We start from the raw sequence: 15,356 nt of genomic DNA, 5'->3' as shown, positions 1-15,356 counted from the left end.
AGAGATTTTCACAGAGCGCCAGCAGAGCCCTGGACAAAACTCGCTTGTGAATATCTGGGAAATGAGGTGGTAGATGGCCCAGGTAAAGGTCCCTCCTCTTCTTGTCGACAAAGGAAGTACAACCAGCCGAGACGTTTGCTTGATGAGCTAAGCCCATCTACACCGACGTGATGAGGTTATCAAACAAAACGGGTTCTGAAGGAGTATACCCATTTCGTTTTAAGAAACCCACGAGGCCCGAGAGCATCCACATAGTATGCGACAGAGCTTGAGGTTGATTCTAAAGGGGTTTTCAAGTAGGGCCGCTTCTCTCACCGAAATACTAACAAGTCTGTTACCTGCAGGGACCTTGGGAAGGAGCGCCTCCACCAATTCTTTAAGAGGTGCTCTGAAACCCGAAGGAGAGTTACCCACTACGCCACACAATGGCTTACGACTGGGAATAATAGCCGAGTCCTGCCTACCCGCCCCCACCTACCGCAGCTAACTGAGAGTCCGCCTCCCTGAGGGCTTGTTCTACACACCCAAACCAAGGCAACTTGCATGATGGATGTGAAACCAGCGGTTTGGTAAAGAAAAATTCTTCAAAAATAGCTTGGCTAGGATTAAAGATTCTTCATTAACTTTCGACTGAGGAAACAGAAGGTGAATGAGGTTTATCATTCTTCGATACTTGCTGTCTCCCGTCATCGGACAGCCTGATATCGGAGGAGGAGGACCTTCGTCCTCGACAGAAAAATCTTTCTGCATCTCCATAATGCACCTGAGCGGAAGGAGAAGCAGAGGCAAGACCGACTCCTGGAATACCACCCTGGCGAGATGGAGAACCTAATCTTCCCTGACCTACACCTAATGACTAAACATCAGGAGAAATCAAACCCAGATTTGAGCCAACCACAAAGGGTTGCGTGAAATCAACACCTCTACCAAGAGATGTGGAAGCTACCGACCAATTCAAGGCTTCTTGCGGAAGCAAAACACCGCTGGAGCTGCGCAGACCTAGCGCTTCACGACCTTGATTCAACAACTTGGATTGAACCGAACTAATATCCAAGTAGATCTTCCCTGAACATGCGAAGAGGACACAATCCTTGTGCAAACGTCCACCGCCGCTGAACATGAAACATCCAAACGTAACCTTCCTTGCTGAGCATCCATTGGACACGACAAAGTCCGGAAACCTGGAAGACTTGCTACTAAACCCGACACCAAATTAACACCAGTACCTAATTCCAGCGGAATATCTCCTACCTTAGGAAGGACGGACAGAGAAAGGAAAACAGAGGAAGATACACTAGGAACTACTCCCGATCCAGTGATTGCAGAAGTGGGACAGGTAACTGAGGCACCTGCCGCAGCGACACTGAAACTAGCAGAAGACGAATGGATACCAAAAGAAGTAACCTGTGAAGGCAGGAAAGACATCAACACCTCACCCAAATGGGAAAAACCTGCGGAACGCGACACAGCCGCGTTAGAAGCAAAGGTACTCTCATAAGGGAAAACCAAAGGAGAAGGCACGAGACCCACCGGTGCGGGGCTGCCGAATGTTCTGAGATTGAAACAGAACCCCCTGAAACCAGGGGAAGACCCGAACCCGGGGGAAGAGAAACTGACGAACCCGGGGATATAGAAGGGTTAGAAGCCATCCTTTTAAGGGAAAGAAAGTAAATTGAATCCTTACCACCTAGAAAATCTAGATACATATCATTACAGAATTCAGGAAAATTCTTAAGAACATGGTCTTGAATATTACTGAAACCCAAAAGAAAACACTGCCTAACTAAAGACCTAAAACCCTGTGAAAAACCTAAGAGATTACCATTATAGTCAGCTAAAATGAATTGAAAAATGCTTGAGGAACCCTCAAAGGGCAAAGGTTCTGAAGTACTTCCAGACGGAAAGGGAACCTTTGAAGAGGAGCGGGCATTCACAGTATCTACCGCTGACGGAACTGAGTCGAAGCTCCCTGAAGGAGGAAGGCTAGATTTTATCTTCGGTGCAGTATTGGCAGAAACAAACAGATCTCTGGATCCAATGGGGATCCTAACCTAGCAGGACTAAATAAAGGATCTAAAGGCAACTGCCCTTGGAACCATGCCTCGCCTAACTGATCCCTAACACTCATAGTTGTCTGTGCTGCCATTCCTATTTCTGATTTCATTTTCAGACTTGCATTTTCAGGGGAATAAGGGAATTCTGCTACGGAAACTGCCTGCTCCTCACCAGGGGGACGGTAATTCCTACCCTTTTGGTTTTTGGATCTCCATGACCTCCGGCACCCGTAAGGGCTGGTTCTGGAGCAGGCAGGGGAGCTGGAAGAGCGGTTAGTAAATTGTTCCCTATTGCTAACTTTCATCTTGTCTTGCAACTTTGACATCAGAGTAGTAAATAACCCAGACATACTCAATGTCAACCTATCCTCTAACTTCTTATACAGTACTGATTCTAAATCAATAGATTCCTCTACTTTGGGTTTAGTCCCTGAAGCTACCCTACCTTTACTCTTTGAAGCAAGAGCTTTTCTATGCTTAATATAGGCCTGAATCTGATCTGTAGACCAGTCCCTACACTCGTCACCTCTACGACCTATATTGCATTGAATCTTCCTACATGAAATACACAAGGAATGTCGATCGTATTTGAGTGTACTCATCCTCCGTTTCCAGGTGGTACAGGAGCGATGAGTTGCTGCACCTTCACTGGGATGGTCTGGAGGAGTCTTAGCCGGGGGAGGATCCTTTGAAGTTGAGTCCATTTTATGGTTCGAGTCCATTATCATCAATCAAGCAGAGAAAAGCCAAGGTAAAATCCAAAACAAGCTAAAGGCGTCAACAATCTAATCCAATAACCAAGTAAGGGTTATTTGGCTGTGACCAAAGTTTTGCACGCTGCAAGAAATGTCTTGACAGGCGAGTGAACAAAAAGCGATTGACATAAGTAGTCACTGTCGGCCGGTTGCTGGCGGCACCGTTGCCAACCATGGACAGGTGACTCGGTAACAATGTTTACCTGCAGCATTGGTAACGCTGGCAGTGAAAATTTTACCTAAGTGTGGGTAATTTTGGGGGGTGTTGTTCGGGCTGGTCAGGTGACCAGGACTAATTCAGGTGTTCAGGTGGTGTATAGAAATAATATAATACAGTGGTGTCCCCCATATTTGCAGGGGATGCGTACCCGACCCCCACGGGAAGAGTTAGAACCCGTGGATGTTTGGAACCCCATAAAAATGCTAAAAACAGCCTACTTTGTTAGTTAAAACTCAAGAAAAACTACTAAAAATGTTCAAACTTAGTTTTTTTAATAGTTTTATCACATAAAGTGCTTTATGATGAAGAAAAAAAAAAAAAAAAAAAAAAAAAAAAAAAAAAAAAACAGGAATTTGTGGATATTTCTCAGAAAAATACCGCGAATGCACGAATTTTCTGCGAATAATCCGGGGAAACGCTCGCGAGAGAAATCCGCAAATGTGAGAGTCCGCGAATCCAGAGAACGCAAATACGGGGGGCCCCACTGTATAATAATAATAATTAATAGCTTGAATCAGCCTTTAAAAGGGAGGGCTTGAATAAATAGACTCCTTGAACGATTAATAATTGGACATGTAGGGCTCATTAAGAGCACCTGGATAAGATTAAGAAACTATCAAAGGCCCTAATTACATAAGAAAGACTAGAATGTAAGGCTGCAATCCTCTTGTAGATAAATGCGAAGGATGTTAATGTATGCGCAGATGAGACTGGTGTTTTTCAATTCAACTAATGACCTTTGTTGATGCCATGGAATTCAAGAACAGGGACGGAGCTGACCTGTAATCTTTGTTTATTCAGACTGAAAACTCCCTATGGAAACCTAGGTAAAGGAAGATTGCTAGAACTTTAACTGAACCACTAAACTGATCAAAAACCCTCTCATGGCAGTAACTACAGAAATATTTCAATTTTGACCACTAAATGTTGCTGGTTGAGGTTCTAAAGATAGCCTTGGCCAACTCTGTACATAAAAAGCTTGAAGACTTTGGTGGATAGGCCTTAAGTGCAAAGGTCCAACACATAAAGATTCTCTTGAAACCAGAAGAAATGGGAGTGAAAAAAAACCTTTTCCAACTAGATGTTTGCTAAAAAATAAAGGTCACCACACCTCTTGTTGGGGAAAGTGCTGCAACACCAACAACACAGACAAGTGATTGAATTTTGTTCAAGATTGCTTGTCGTGTAAATAGGAAGAGATGTGTCGATATCTAAAGCTGTCCCATAAATTCCAATGATGTTGATTTTACAGGAGGCTGGGTCTACGAGCGCTGAAACCCATTTAAGGGTCACAAGTCAAGGTGGGATGCTAACAGTTCCACCAGAGGAGTTCCTGCCAGCTGTCACAGAAATTGTGAATATGATAGAAAGTACATTTTAAAGGGAGGCCCTCCTGGCTAAGACCATTTGCTACAGTTGTACTGCCCTAGTAAAAATGTTACGATGAACTCCGCTTTGTTTTTCTTCTGCCAAGATGATCTTGAGTGCTGATTGAATAAATACTTCAGGTAACCTGCATTATCATGCCAATGATCTTTAAAAGTAATCTGAGCCATAAAGGCTTCATACTGCTCTCACATCTTGGCAAGAGGCTCTAACATTCCAGATACCTTCTCAATAATGAGAGTAGCTTCTATTTGGTGAAAGTACTACCTTGGTAACCCTCACAGCAAAATTCCAACTCTTGATTTCTACAACTGATCACCTGGCCCAGAACTGACAAAGTTGGAAAAATGCATATGCCAATGAAATACCACAGGTGGTGATGTCATCACAAGCTAGTCATTCAATACTTGAAGTATTATGCTCTTTTTGCTGGCCTAAGCAGTTGCTGGTACAAGTGCCCAAGTGAAAACCAATGCAGAGAACCCACAACTGGAACTCTACTCTCCCTCATAAAAAGAAGATATCTCCCTAGAGGTAATTGGATTAACAGGTGGTAGTAGGCATGATGAAGGTCCAAAAATACATGGATGTTGCCTTTTAGATGGCACACTGGACTGAAATAAGTCTCTATCCTGAAAAGGTGAGCTAGTATAAATGATTCAGCAGACTGAGATCACTGATCAAAGACCAAACTCATGTAATTTAGGAACCACAAAAAAAAAATGGTTGCAAAATCTTGGAGCATTTCCTTGTACAGGCAGTCCCCGGGTTACGACGGGGGTTCCGTTCTTGAGACGTGTCGTAAGCCGAAAATCGTCGTAAGCCGGAACGACGCTTGGAAATATGTCTTAAACTAATAAAAAGTTATAAAAACCTTACTTGTAATCCTTTGGTTACACTACATGTTGTTTCCTGTAGTTTAATGTACAACCTGGAGTTATTTTCATAAAAGAATGCTGGTTCTTGAAGGTAAAAACTATTGTAATCCTCTGGTGACACTACATTCTTGAAGTTTTATGTACAACCTGGAGTGATTTTGCCAAATCTTGAGGGCTACAAGAACAGCTGATTACTATTTATGTATCAATAGACTAATTAAAGTAAACGTATCTTTAAATAGGCTTATATATTAGTATCAACAAAACATTTCCTGCCATGAGTCAGAGGCCGTTTAATGAAACGAACACTTCTTTGTCTTATCTGTTCAGAAAATAAATGTTACGTCAATCTCCGAGACCATTGTTGCCAAGGCGTCTCTCTCTCTCTCTCTCTGATCAAATTACACTGGAACCTTGACATACGATTGCCCTAATATACAAATGTTTTGAGATACAACAGAAAATTTGCAAAAATATAAGCTTTGATATACAACGAAATATTTGAGATACGATTTTGCGATGAGTGTTAGTTGTATAGGTGATAAGAAAAAACTCAAGAAAATGATTTCGATGGAAGCAAAACATGAAATTATAGCAAAGCATGAACGTGGCGTTCGTATTGTCGATTTGGCAAACGAATATGGTGGAAATCCTTCTACAATATCCACGATCATCAAGCAGAAGGAAGCTATAAAAACCTTCCAAAGGCATCACCATTATTTCTAAACTACGAACTGATTAAAAAAATAAATAAAAATTAGTTTAGCAATGTTATTTCATTTGTGTTTATTACACAGTTTTATTAGTGTACATACGTAAATAAAAAGAGAACAAATCTTTCCCTGCCACCCTTCCCTACCTCCTCCCCCTGCTGGCCTCACGTCATCTTTCGTTGTGGTAAGTAAAATTCCTTTCTTTTTTTTAATTGATTTTAACATTTATTATCATTTATCACATTGCTATGTTATTTTATCATTATGTGTGTTATTACTCGTTTATTTGTGTATAAATTGTGTATATTATATGTAATTTAGCTGTGTTTAGGTGTGGTTTCATAGCGCTAGAACGGATTAATACATATTACATTATTTTTAATGGGAAAAAATGCTTTGAGATACAACTGTTTTGATATACGACGATGGTAACGGAACAAATTAAACTCGTATGTCAAGGTTCCAGTTACTGGATAATGTCTCTCTTTGGATACTTCGATTTTGCCAAATCTTGAGGGCTACAAGAACAGTTGATTACTATTTACGTATCATATAGACTAATTAAAGTAAACGTATCTTTAAATAGGCTTATATTATTAGGATCAACAAAACATTTACTGGCATGAGTCAGAGGCCGTTTAATGAAACGAACACTTCTCTGTCCTTAACTCGGAGCATCGGAAGACCTCTCTCTCTCTCTCTCTCTCTCTCTCTCTCTCTCTCTCTCTCTCTCTCTCTCTCTCTCTCTCTCTCTGATTTTTTTCGCGCTTTTGGACTGTTATATGTAAACTTTGCGCACTGCAAGCTAGTATGTATTCATTTGCTCGGAAACTAGTTCCGCATATGAGGCGTCACTAAAAAACATCGAAAAATACGACATAAAAAAAAAAAAAAAAAAAAAAAAAAAAAAAAAAAAAAAAAGGTGTCGAAAATCATCATAACCTCAAAATTTTTGTTGTAATCTAACCAGAAACTTATTTTCATTAATATACTGTGCTAAACTATAAAGGATTTTTATCATAGTATGCGTTTTTTAAAAGCGTCGTTAACTCGAAGCGTCGGAAGCGTCAGCGTCGTAACCTCGGAACAAGCGTCGTAACCCAGGACGGATTTTTCCATTGAATATTTAAGAAAAAGCGTCGTAACCTCGGAACGTCGTAAGCCGGAACCGTCGTAACCCGGGGACCGCCTGTACTTCTTTAATGTCTTCCTTCGTCATCATCAACCTCAATTCACCCATGAGTGCTTGGACCAGACAGAACCCCATTAGTAGGAACAAAGTCACATGCTTAAGTGGTAAAATTTTGTACCAGTCAGAGGGGTTTCTCCTTACCCAAGGTTCCACTCCCAGTTACTGCCAACACGAAAGGGCACCTTTTGTGTTTTAACAGGAGCAGCCATATAAGGTGTGGCTGAAAATGACTAACCTTCCAGTGTTCCAAGAGTTTTCTGGTTCTCACATTATTTCCAAAGCTAAGCATCTGGAAGGAAAAAACACAGAAGCAACCATGGGCTCGCTAAAGTCATGACTACTATTATTTTTGGTGGGTCTCTGCAGTCGTCGAAACAAAGCCCTTCACTTAGATGTCAGAGTTTGGGTCCATCCCCTAACAAGACCTTAAGTTCCAACTACCATTCCTGGGAGATAATGCAGCACCTGTTTTCAAAAGAAACTGCACTTTATTATAAATAAACCTGTCTTTTACAAATGACTAACCCTGATGCAAGTTAGTTTAGTCATTAAAAAGTATGACTTAGCAGCCGGCCACAATCTGCTTGTCACCTGGCTGAACCCTAACTTTTTTATGTGGGGATGAATCATTGCGGAATTTTGATGTGAGGTTTGCATGTAGCAAAACTGCAATTCAATTTAAAATTTGCTATCTGTGCCCGTTCCAACAACACAACCTTTTATCTGTAATATGGAAGACTCCTTAGGTAGGATAAATTGTCACCAGGGAAGGATGAGTCCTGTAACCTATCATGCAGCTGGGTACTTATCAATACAAGCTTGTTCCAGAGTTTGGTACAGCAGTCCCCTTTCCTGAGGCTCTGATCCCTATGGTTTCACTTACCAACAATTAATTGTGGTCAGAAAAATGATGAAATGGCAAATTCTGGAAGTGAATGCTTCATAAGTTTCCATCCAGCCAACAAGTAAATACATGCTGAGATGCAATCTACTCTCACATGCATGTGTTACCTTCCCACAGAATAACAATAATTAAAATAAAGGGTGCAACAGACTTTGTCGCAAACAGATTGAAATGTGCAACCATAGTCGAGAGCGGGATAAGCTTCAAGACATTGGTGAATACTTTGGGTAGTTGAATGAGACAAAGCATATGTAAGCATAACATTACCAAGTCTCATCAACGAGGGCGCAGGTGCACAAGTTGACCTGGATGGTTGGAAGGCATGTGATTGTCTTATCAGAAAAATGCAGTGATGTGTGTGTCTGTTCGTGCACCGAACAGGGCGTGTTCATGGACTCTTCTAGAAACATTTAGTGTGTTCATGCACGCAAACACTAGAGTTTCTCAAAGTGTAATATAACATACCGCGGACGGAGAGCAGCTATTCTAGAAAGATAAATCATACAAAAGGAAACGAGGTCCAGAATGAAGGTGCAGAAGATCCATCAAAAAAGGCAAAAGACTTAGTTAAACTATAGAAAATTTGCAGGTGCCCTGAGAGAAGCCAAAGTGCAGTGAAAAAACATTTTCACATTACATTTTCGTTTATGTGCAACCATTTTTTATTCTATTTATGATAATTGTGGTTTCTTTTACAGATGGATTCGATATCACTACATAAAATTAAATCCCTGACTGATAATTTAACTTTTGGTTTTGGGGAAATAGAAATAGTGAGTAAACTGATGTGTCTTTAAATCAAGACGTAGTGTGTGATATTTTGAGATGATCATTACGGGGAGAGATTGTATTTCATGTTTTTGGGATTTCCAATTAATTTTCCTTGTTTTTCATGTAGTTCTTTTGGGGAAAGAAAGACTTTTTTTGTATCTTAGAGTTTGGTTCTAGCCTAGATCTAATAACTTGATTTAGCTGTGGAGGTGGCCATTCATGGTAGATGCCAAAGTAGGTTACGTTACCAGTTAGTGATTTTTTTTTTTATCAAACACAGTAAGTATTACCACCTGATAGTGGAGCCACTGTAGTATCAGGCCCTGATAGTGAGATCTCTTAGAGGATTCTTACAGGGGGATGGCCAGTGGCAACATGTGGTCCCATTGACTAGAAAATCAAGTCTTTTTATGTTTATCATTACATAAGTAAAAACTTGAAACGGTATCAATTACTTCCTCTGAGAACTGAGAACTTGAAAGCTACCAATGACAAAAGCACACACCTTACGACCTTTGATTGTGAGTTGGGAAAGGTCCTTTCACAATATATCCAATATATCCAAGTATGTTAAAATGAGAACCCAAACATCATTAAATCTCTTTGTGAAAAAAAAAAGGATGAGGAAGTTGAAATGAAACACTGCATACACTGAAGATAGGACCTGATAGCCTAGTCAAGGTTTCCAGAGTGGAGTCATGCCTCCCTGATGACCGAGTCAGAGTCAATTGAACCACCTCTATAGCAAATGTGAAACCAATGGAAAATCAGTGATTGAAATGAAAGGCAACCCTAGCCAGGATATGCAGCTCACTAACATGCTTAGTGGAGGCAAGGACCATCTTGGGATTTGAGTATGAAACTGTCAAACATGGATTCATATGGGGTCTGGTGAGGTTGCACAAAACCAGAGTTGGATCCCAACTTGGAGTTTGACAATTTAGAAAGCACAAGGCCAAAATGACATAACAGATCCAAGCTGATTATTCCATGAATCTACCTCATGTTACATTAGTACCCTGGAAGAGTAACTCCTTCACAGATAAGAGTGAAAGCTTCTTGACTTCTAAAAAATACAAATTCAGATAAACTTGAACAAAGGCACTGAGGTAAATAATAAATCTAACCAATTTTCCTAGTGTGTGTGTAGTTGACAAAGAATGGTGAATGCTACTCTACATTCTCCATAAACCTCTCTCAGAATCTCCAATGGTTGGCGGAGTGACACAAGAATGATATTTCAGGAGGTTCCTATGTGTGTTCCCCAGATGTACCAACCAGACAAGTTGATCATCAATGCCTGGAAGCTTGAAAAGACAGATGACAACCCAGGATGTCAAAGTACTTTCCAATTTCTTAGATGTCGATGTGCTTCGAGATTTATTCAAGACCACAAACTTTTCACTTGAAGATTAGACAACTTTTGATAGAAGTCTGGTGGAAACATAACACATCTTCAACAGATTCCCTATGTTCTCCCACCACAAAGACCTCAAAACACCATCTATGAGAAACTAGCTTCTCCATGTTGACAAGGGGTGACACAAGTCTAAAAGGATATTCAGATACCTCTCCATTCCTCCTCAGAACTGGCAAGCCATACATACTGAAGCATTGGACCTGGAACTGGAACACGCATAACATCACATGAAGTGAAAGAGCTTTCTTTACAATGAATGGATGGGGACATGAAAGTACGTGTTCTTCAAGTCTAGGGAGGTGAAAAGGTCCCTTCAACAAGAATCTTCTTATATATTCCTCAGTCTCCATCCAAAGAAAGTCAAAAGTAATGTGTTGGGATGGCAGAGACCTATAATCACTATCTACACCCCAGAGCCCAGAGAAGATTATTATTAATAGAGGTTAGTTTTTCCAGACCTCTGAGTCTCAAGTAGACTCTTCTCGGGCTGGTTCTCAGGGATCAATGCTGAGACACAGAGAAAAAAAAATTTAGACTTTGAGAAACCTGTCTTATTTAAATAATTTATGATGTTATTAATTGAAAGATCTTTGCTTTCAGCAAGAATACTTTTCATTTTTGAATTCCGCAGATAAACAGATCTTTGCTGGGTCCAATTTGGCCACTCAACAAGTAAATACTGCACTGTCATGGGTGTTTGACATCTGTTACACTTCAATGGGTCAGCATGTGGTGTTCAGAAGGACACAAGGATTTGAGCCCAAGGTCTATGTCTACTCAAGTACACCAGAATCTGCAAGGTCAGCCACTACTGGAAGCAGGATAACTGGCAAGGAAAGAGGGCCATTGTCTCCTAATACTGCCTCTATTGGGACTGCTGACACTATGGGGTGAATGAATCTTTGAAGACAACAAGTACAATGGGGCCCCTAAAATGGCAGACTTGGAGGATTATGCAACTGGTAAGGACAGGGCAATCATATTTAAGATGGCAGTCTTCAAGGCCTCTCGTCTAAGCGATCACAAACAGTGTGGAGCAAATAAAAGGAAAATTGAAAATAAGTCATAGCAGGAAACCATTGATGAAAGAAAATGCACAAAGTTAAAATGTTACTGTTTATAATAGAAAAAAAAAACAATCAAAATTACTGAAGCTGAAAATTCTATACTTGAAGTGAAAACTGAGGCAACAAAATTAAAATCCCAAACTGAAAATTAAACAAGTAATCATTGTAATCAAAAGTAACAGGAATTATTTTTAAAAAATACAGAGAAAATAAAACTGTAACACTCAGCCAAGTGACACCACAGCAAGTCTTGAGGGGGAAACTTGAGTATGCCTGAATACAATAAATCTTTTGGAAGATGCTGGAAGTAGTCTTTGTGTGCATGTGGGATCTATGTCTTCGAGTATTTAACTTTGTGCAACTGAAGAGGCACTATGATGGATATATGTCTATTTATTATTAATAAATTGAAAACAAATATATTTTATGCATTTATTAATCATTTTTCAGCTTCCACTGCATTCCAACAATGTGCATCTACTCTGTGTAATACACTCAAAACTTCTATAATAAGTGATGAAATAAGATATATTGCAATATTGCACAGCATAATACAGTCCCCAATTATCAGCGGGGATTCCATTCTTGGCAGGGTGCTGATGAGCGGAAACCGCCATTAACCGAAACTCAAGTGATTTATGGCGCTTATGGTGGCAAGTCTTGGTTAATGGTGCTCTGTTAGGTATGATATGGTGCCATAACTCTATTATAAGTCACAGATTTTATGGTGCTAGGCAAGTAGCATAAAACTGGATCGCCATTAACCGAGTCTGCCAATAATCGGAACTGCCTGTATACAATATGTTTCAGGTACGTGTGACTTATTAAATCATCTTCACCTTTGTTTACAAGTTTCTTGACTGGGGAAGTAGAATCTGTATGTTATATGACTTTTTGAAGTTGACTTTTTATAGTATTTGTGTGCAATTTAATGGTAAAATAAGATGTACATCTATTTTATGCATTTAAGACCTGTTATTATTTTTACATTCAAGACCCATGCGAGCTATGTATAAGCCAGTTATGCGGATGGATACAAAGTTCCATAAAATTTTAAACCTAACTACAAAACCACAAATTTTGGGAAATCATCATACAAACACCAATGGAAAAATGTCTCTCAGAATAAGGATGGCCATGCCCTCAACAACTAAGCAACACAAGGGCTTAATAAACATTCATTAGCAAATTTTCCTCTTCAAAAAAAGCGGAACAGACATTTGGGCAGTTAAGTATGAAAAGTTTCAAACCTGAAGGTTAAGTCTATAATCTAAAGTGAATAAAGGAAGAAATAAAGTAATGCAAGAATGAACTTACAAAAAATAAAGGCAATTCTTGCAATATAACCAGAAAAAGCTTGGAGATCTCTAGATACAAAAAGTCAGACAATTACCAACAAGGGACTTTGGCAAATGTGATTGATGTGATTGTTGTTTTTTTCTAGACTATATTCATACTGTACAAAGATATGGATATTGTTAACTGTAAACATACCATGTGTACAAAGTATATCAAAATGCAATTGCATAGAAACTACTGTAAAGTGTAGCATAAATATTAATACATACTGTTCTTCAATTAATTTTCCATCAAGTTCATTTATACGGTCAAGAGTCCGCTCATATTTGTGCTCTAGTGATGTGTGACGACCCTGGAATGACTTTACTTCCTCTTGCATTCTACACATTTCTGCTTTAAACTTTCTGGCTTCACTTTCTCTTGCCACAAATAAGCTATGCTTCTCACTTTCCAGTTCCTAAAATGAAAACCCAAAATACATAGTTCAGCTACCAACACAAGATAAAAGAAAGATAACATTTCAATGTACTGTAGATGAAAAAAGTAAATTATAAAACATTTCATACTTAACAAAACATGGAAATACCAACCCTTTTCTCAGCCTTCTGTTCCTCAACTTTTTGCTTTAGTGAGCTGATCTCTATGCTTGTACTGGATTTAACTTGAATCAGTTTATCATTCAACTTTTGATTTTGCTCAATCAGCATCCTCATGCTTTCCTTCATCTTCTCTATTTCCCCCTTGATAATAACTTCCTGTATTCAATGAAATGAAAAAAATTATAGATTAAATGAAAAGAAAAGAAATGTTTAGGTAAATTTCTTACTCTTATAATGAAAAAATCGTACAGCAACAAAGTTTAAAAATAAAAACCATGCAACAAATAACTTGTGAAAATTATTTCCAAATCATGACATTCAAAACACACACACACAAGAAAGATAAATAGACAGATAGATAGATAGATGGATATATAGGATATATATATCTAGATATATATATTATATATATATATATAATATTATATATATAATATATATAATATGATATATATTATATATATATAAAACGTTCTAAGGTATGGCAGTTACTAGTAACTAGAAAAATAGAAGACTGTTGTAGGAGGAAGTACATCCCAGGAGGTCCTTAAACTACATTTATGACAATGTTTCAAAACACACAGATTTTGTTTTCAAGCTGTAAAAGTTATAAAACAATAAAATTAACATTAAAAGCACTAAATTACAAATAAAATACATAATACATTATAAAAGACAAGATAAAAAAAAATGAAAACTAGTTGTAGCAGAACCAACCATCAAGAGAGAAAGGAAGGACAGATGTCAGAAGGAACAAACCAGAAATGACCGGCAACAGCTCACATAAGTTGTCGAGGAAGACTGCGTGTTCAATTGAGGAACAAGCTGTTTAATAAACAAGGACTCCAGAATTGTCAGTAGTTTGCCATTGGGTGCCCGTCCCAATATTCAAAATCTTTGTATTGTATATTGTTTGCATTTATTGGCGTGTTGTCTGATGTTAGAAAATTCAGGATTAGCAGTTTGTTACTAGTTCTATAGATAACGCCCTTATGGCAATCAATTCTGACCCTCAGTAACCTCTGTGTAGATCCCATGTAATGGAAGCTTAGGCACAGTACGTAAGAAGACTATTGGAATAAAAACTTTATTAAGAAGTCTACAAACATACCTGTGAATAAGTGTAGTGGGAAAATAATTGCTAGTAAAATATAGACGTAAAAAGTAGATTTCTTCGTGAAAAAATTCCCAACTAGATGTCAGTGAGAAGGCACGATGAAGTAATGTGGATAAAGAGTTCAAATTAAAACCATTTACACAGTGACTATAAAAATTTGAAGCTAATCCTGTAAAAGTTCTCTTCCTGTACACTGAAGTGTTAAAATGATCATATTGTCGTAAGACTAAAACATCTAAGAATGGTAGTTTATTATCACTTTCGCACTCCATAGTAAATTTTATACTTGGGTGTGCTCTATTAATAAAATGAAGAAACCTTTCAGCGTCGTACTTGGATTTAAAAAGCGTGAAGGTACCATCAACGTACCTTTTGTAGAATAGCGGATGGTAACTCAAAGGACAGGTGTCTAAAAAATGCTCCTCCAGGGAGCACATAAAAATGCTTGCAAATATGGGCCCCAATGGAGAACCCATAGCCATACCATCTATTTGAGTGTAACAATTATTATTAAAAATGAAGGCAGTGTCCTGCACTGCCAGTTGCAATAGTTACTTAAAGTCAGATTTATTAAAATTTATTAAAAAAACGGGAGTCAGTTTCAGGAAAGAGTTTCTTAATAATAAATTCAATAGTCTCATTCACAGGTACATAGGTATACAGAAACTCAAATTTCATAACTGACCATAAAGAAGTCTGAGTCCTTGCTAAGTATGGCTTCTTTGAAGTTGAAGGAATTTTTGATGTTATATTAATTTTCTGTCAATGAGGAAAGCAAGGGAACAAGGAACTTAGCTAACCTGTAATTCGGGGTATCATATGAGCTAGTATAGGTTTGATGGGAAGCCCTTCTTTGTGTGTTTTAGGAAGTCCATACATAATGCCATAGGTAGAACCGGTACTATAAAGAGAATGGTATTTTTCTTCAGATATTTTTTATCTTTAAGACCCTTTAAAAATCTATTGATCCAATCTTCAATT

General features: G+C 38.6%; 1 protein-coding gene across 10 annotated transcripts in view; it reads right to left on the bottom strand.

Annotated features, from left to right (window-relative positions):
- LOC135201401 (E3 ubiquitin-protein ligase TTC3-like) overlaps positions 1–15,356 on the bottom strand; it is a 409,740-nt gene that overhangs the window by 89,999 nt on the left and 304,385 nt on the right. For all 10 annotated transcript variants that reach the window (XM_064230282.1, XM_064230284.1, XM_064230283.1 and 7 more), the window contains 2 exons: positions 13,250–13,414; positions 12,929–13,116 (listed from right to left, as the gene is read on the bottom strand). In XM_064230282.1, coding sequence (XP_064086352.1) covers positions 12,929–13,116; positions 13,250–13,414 — 353 coding nt within the window. The remainder of the gene's footprint in view (positions 1–12,928; positions 13,117–13,249; positions 13,415–15,356) is intronic.

This window comes from Macrobrachium nipponense, chromosome 28, assembly GCF_015104395.2.
Source record: "Macrobrachium nipponense isolate FS-2020 chromosome 28, ASM1510439v2, whole genome shotgun sequence".
Taxonomy (NCBI): Eukaryota; Metazoa; Arthropoda; class Malacostraca; order Decapoda; family Palaemonidae; genus Macrobrachium; species Macrobrachium nipponense.
This window is presented reverse-complemented; position numbering and strand designations above follow the sequence as displayed.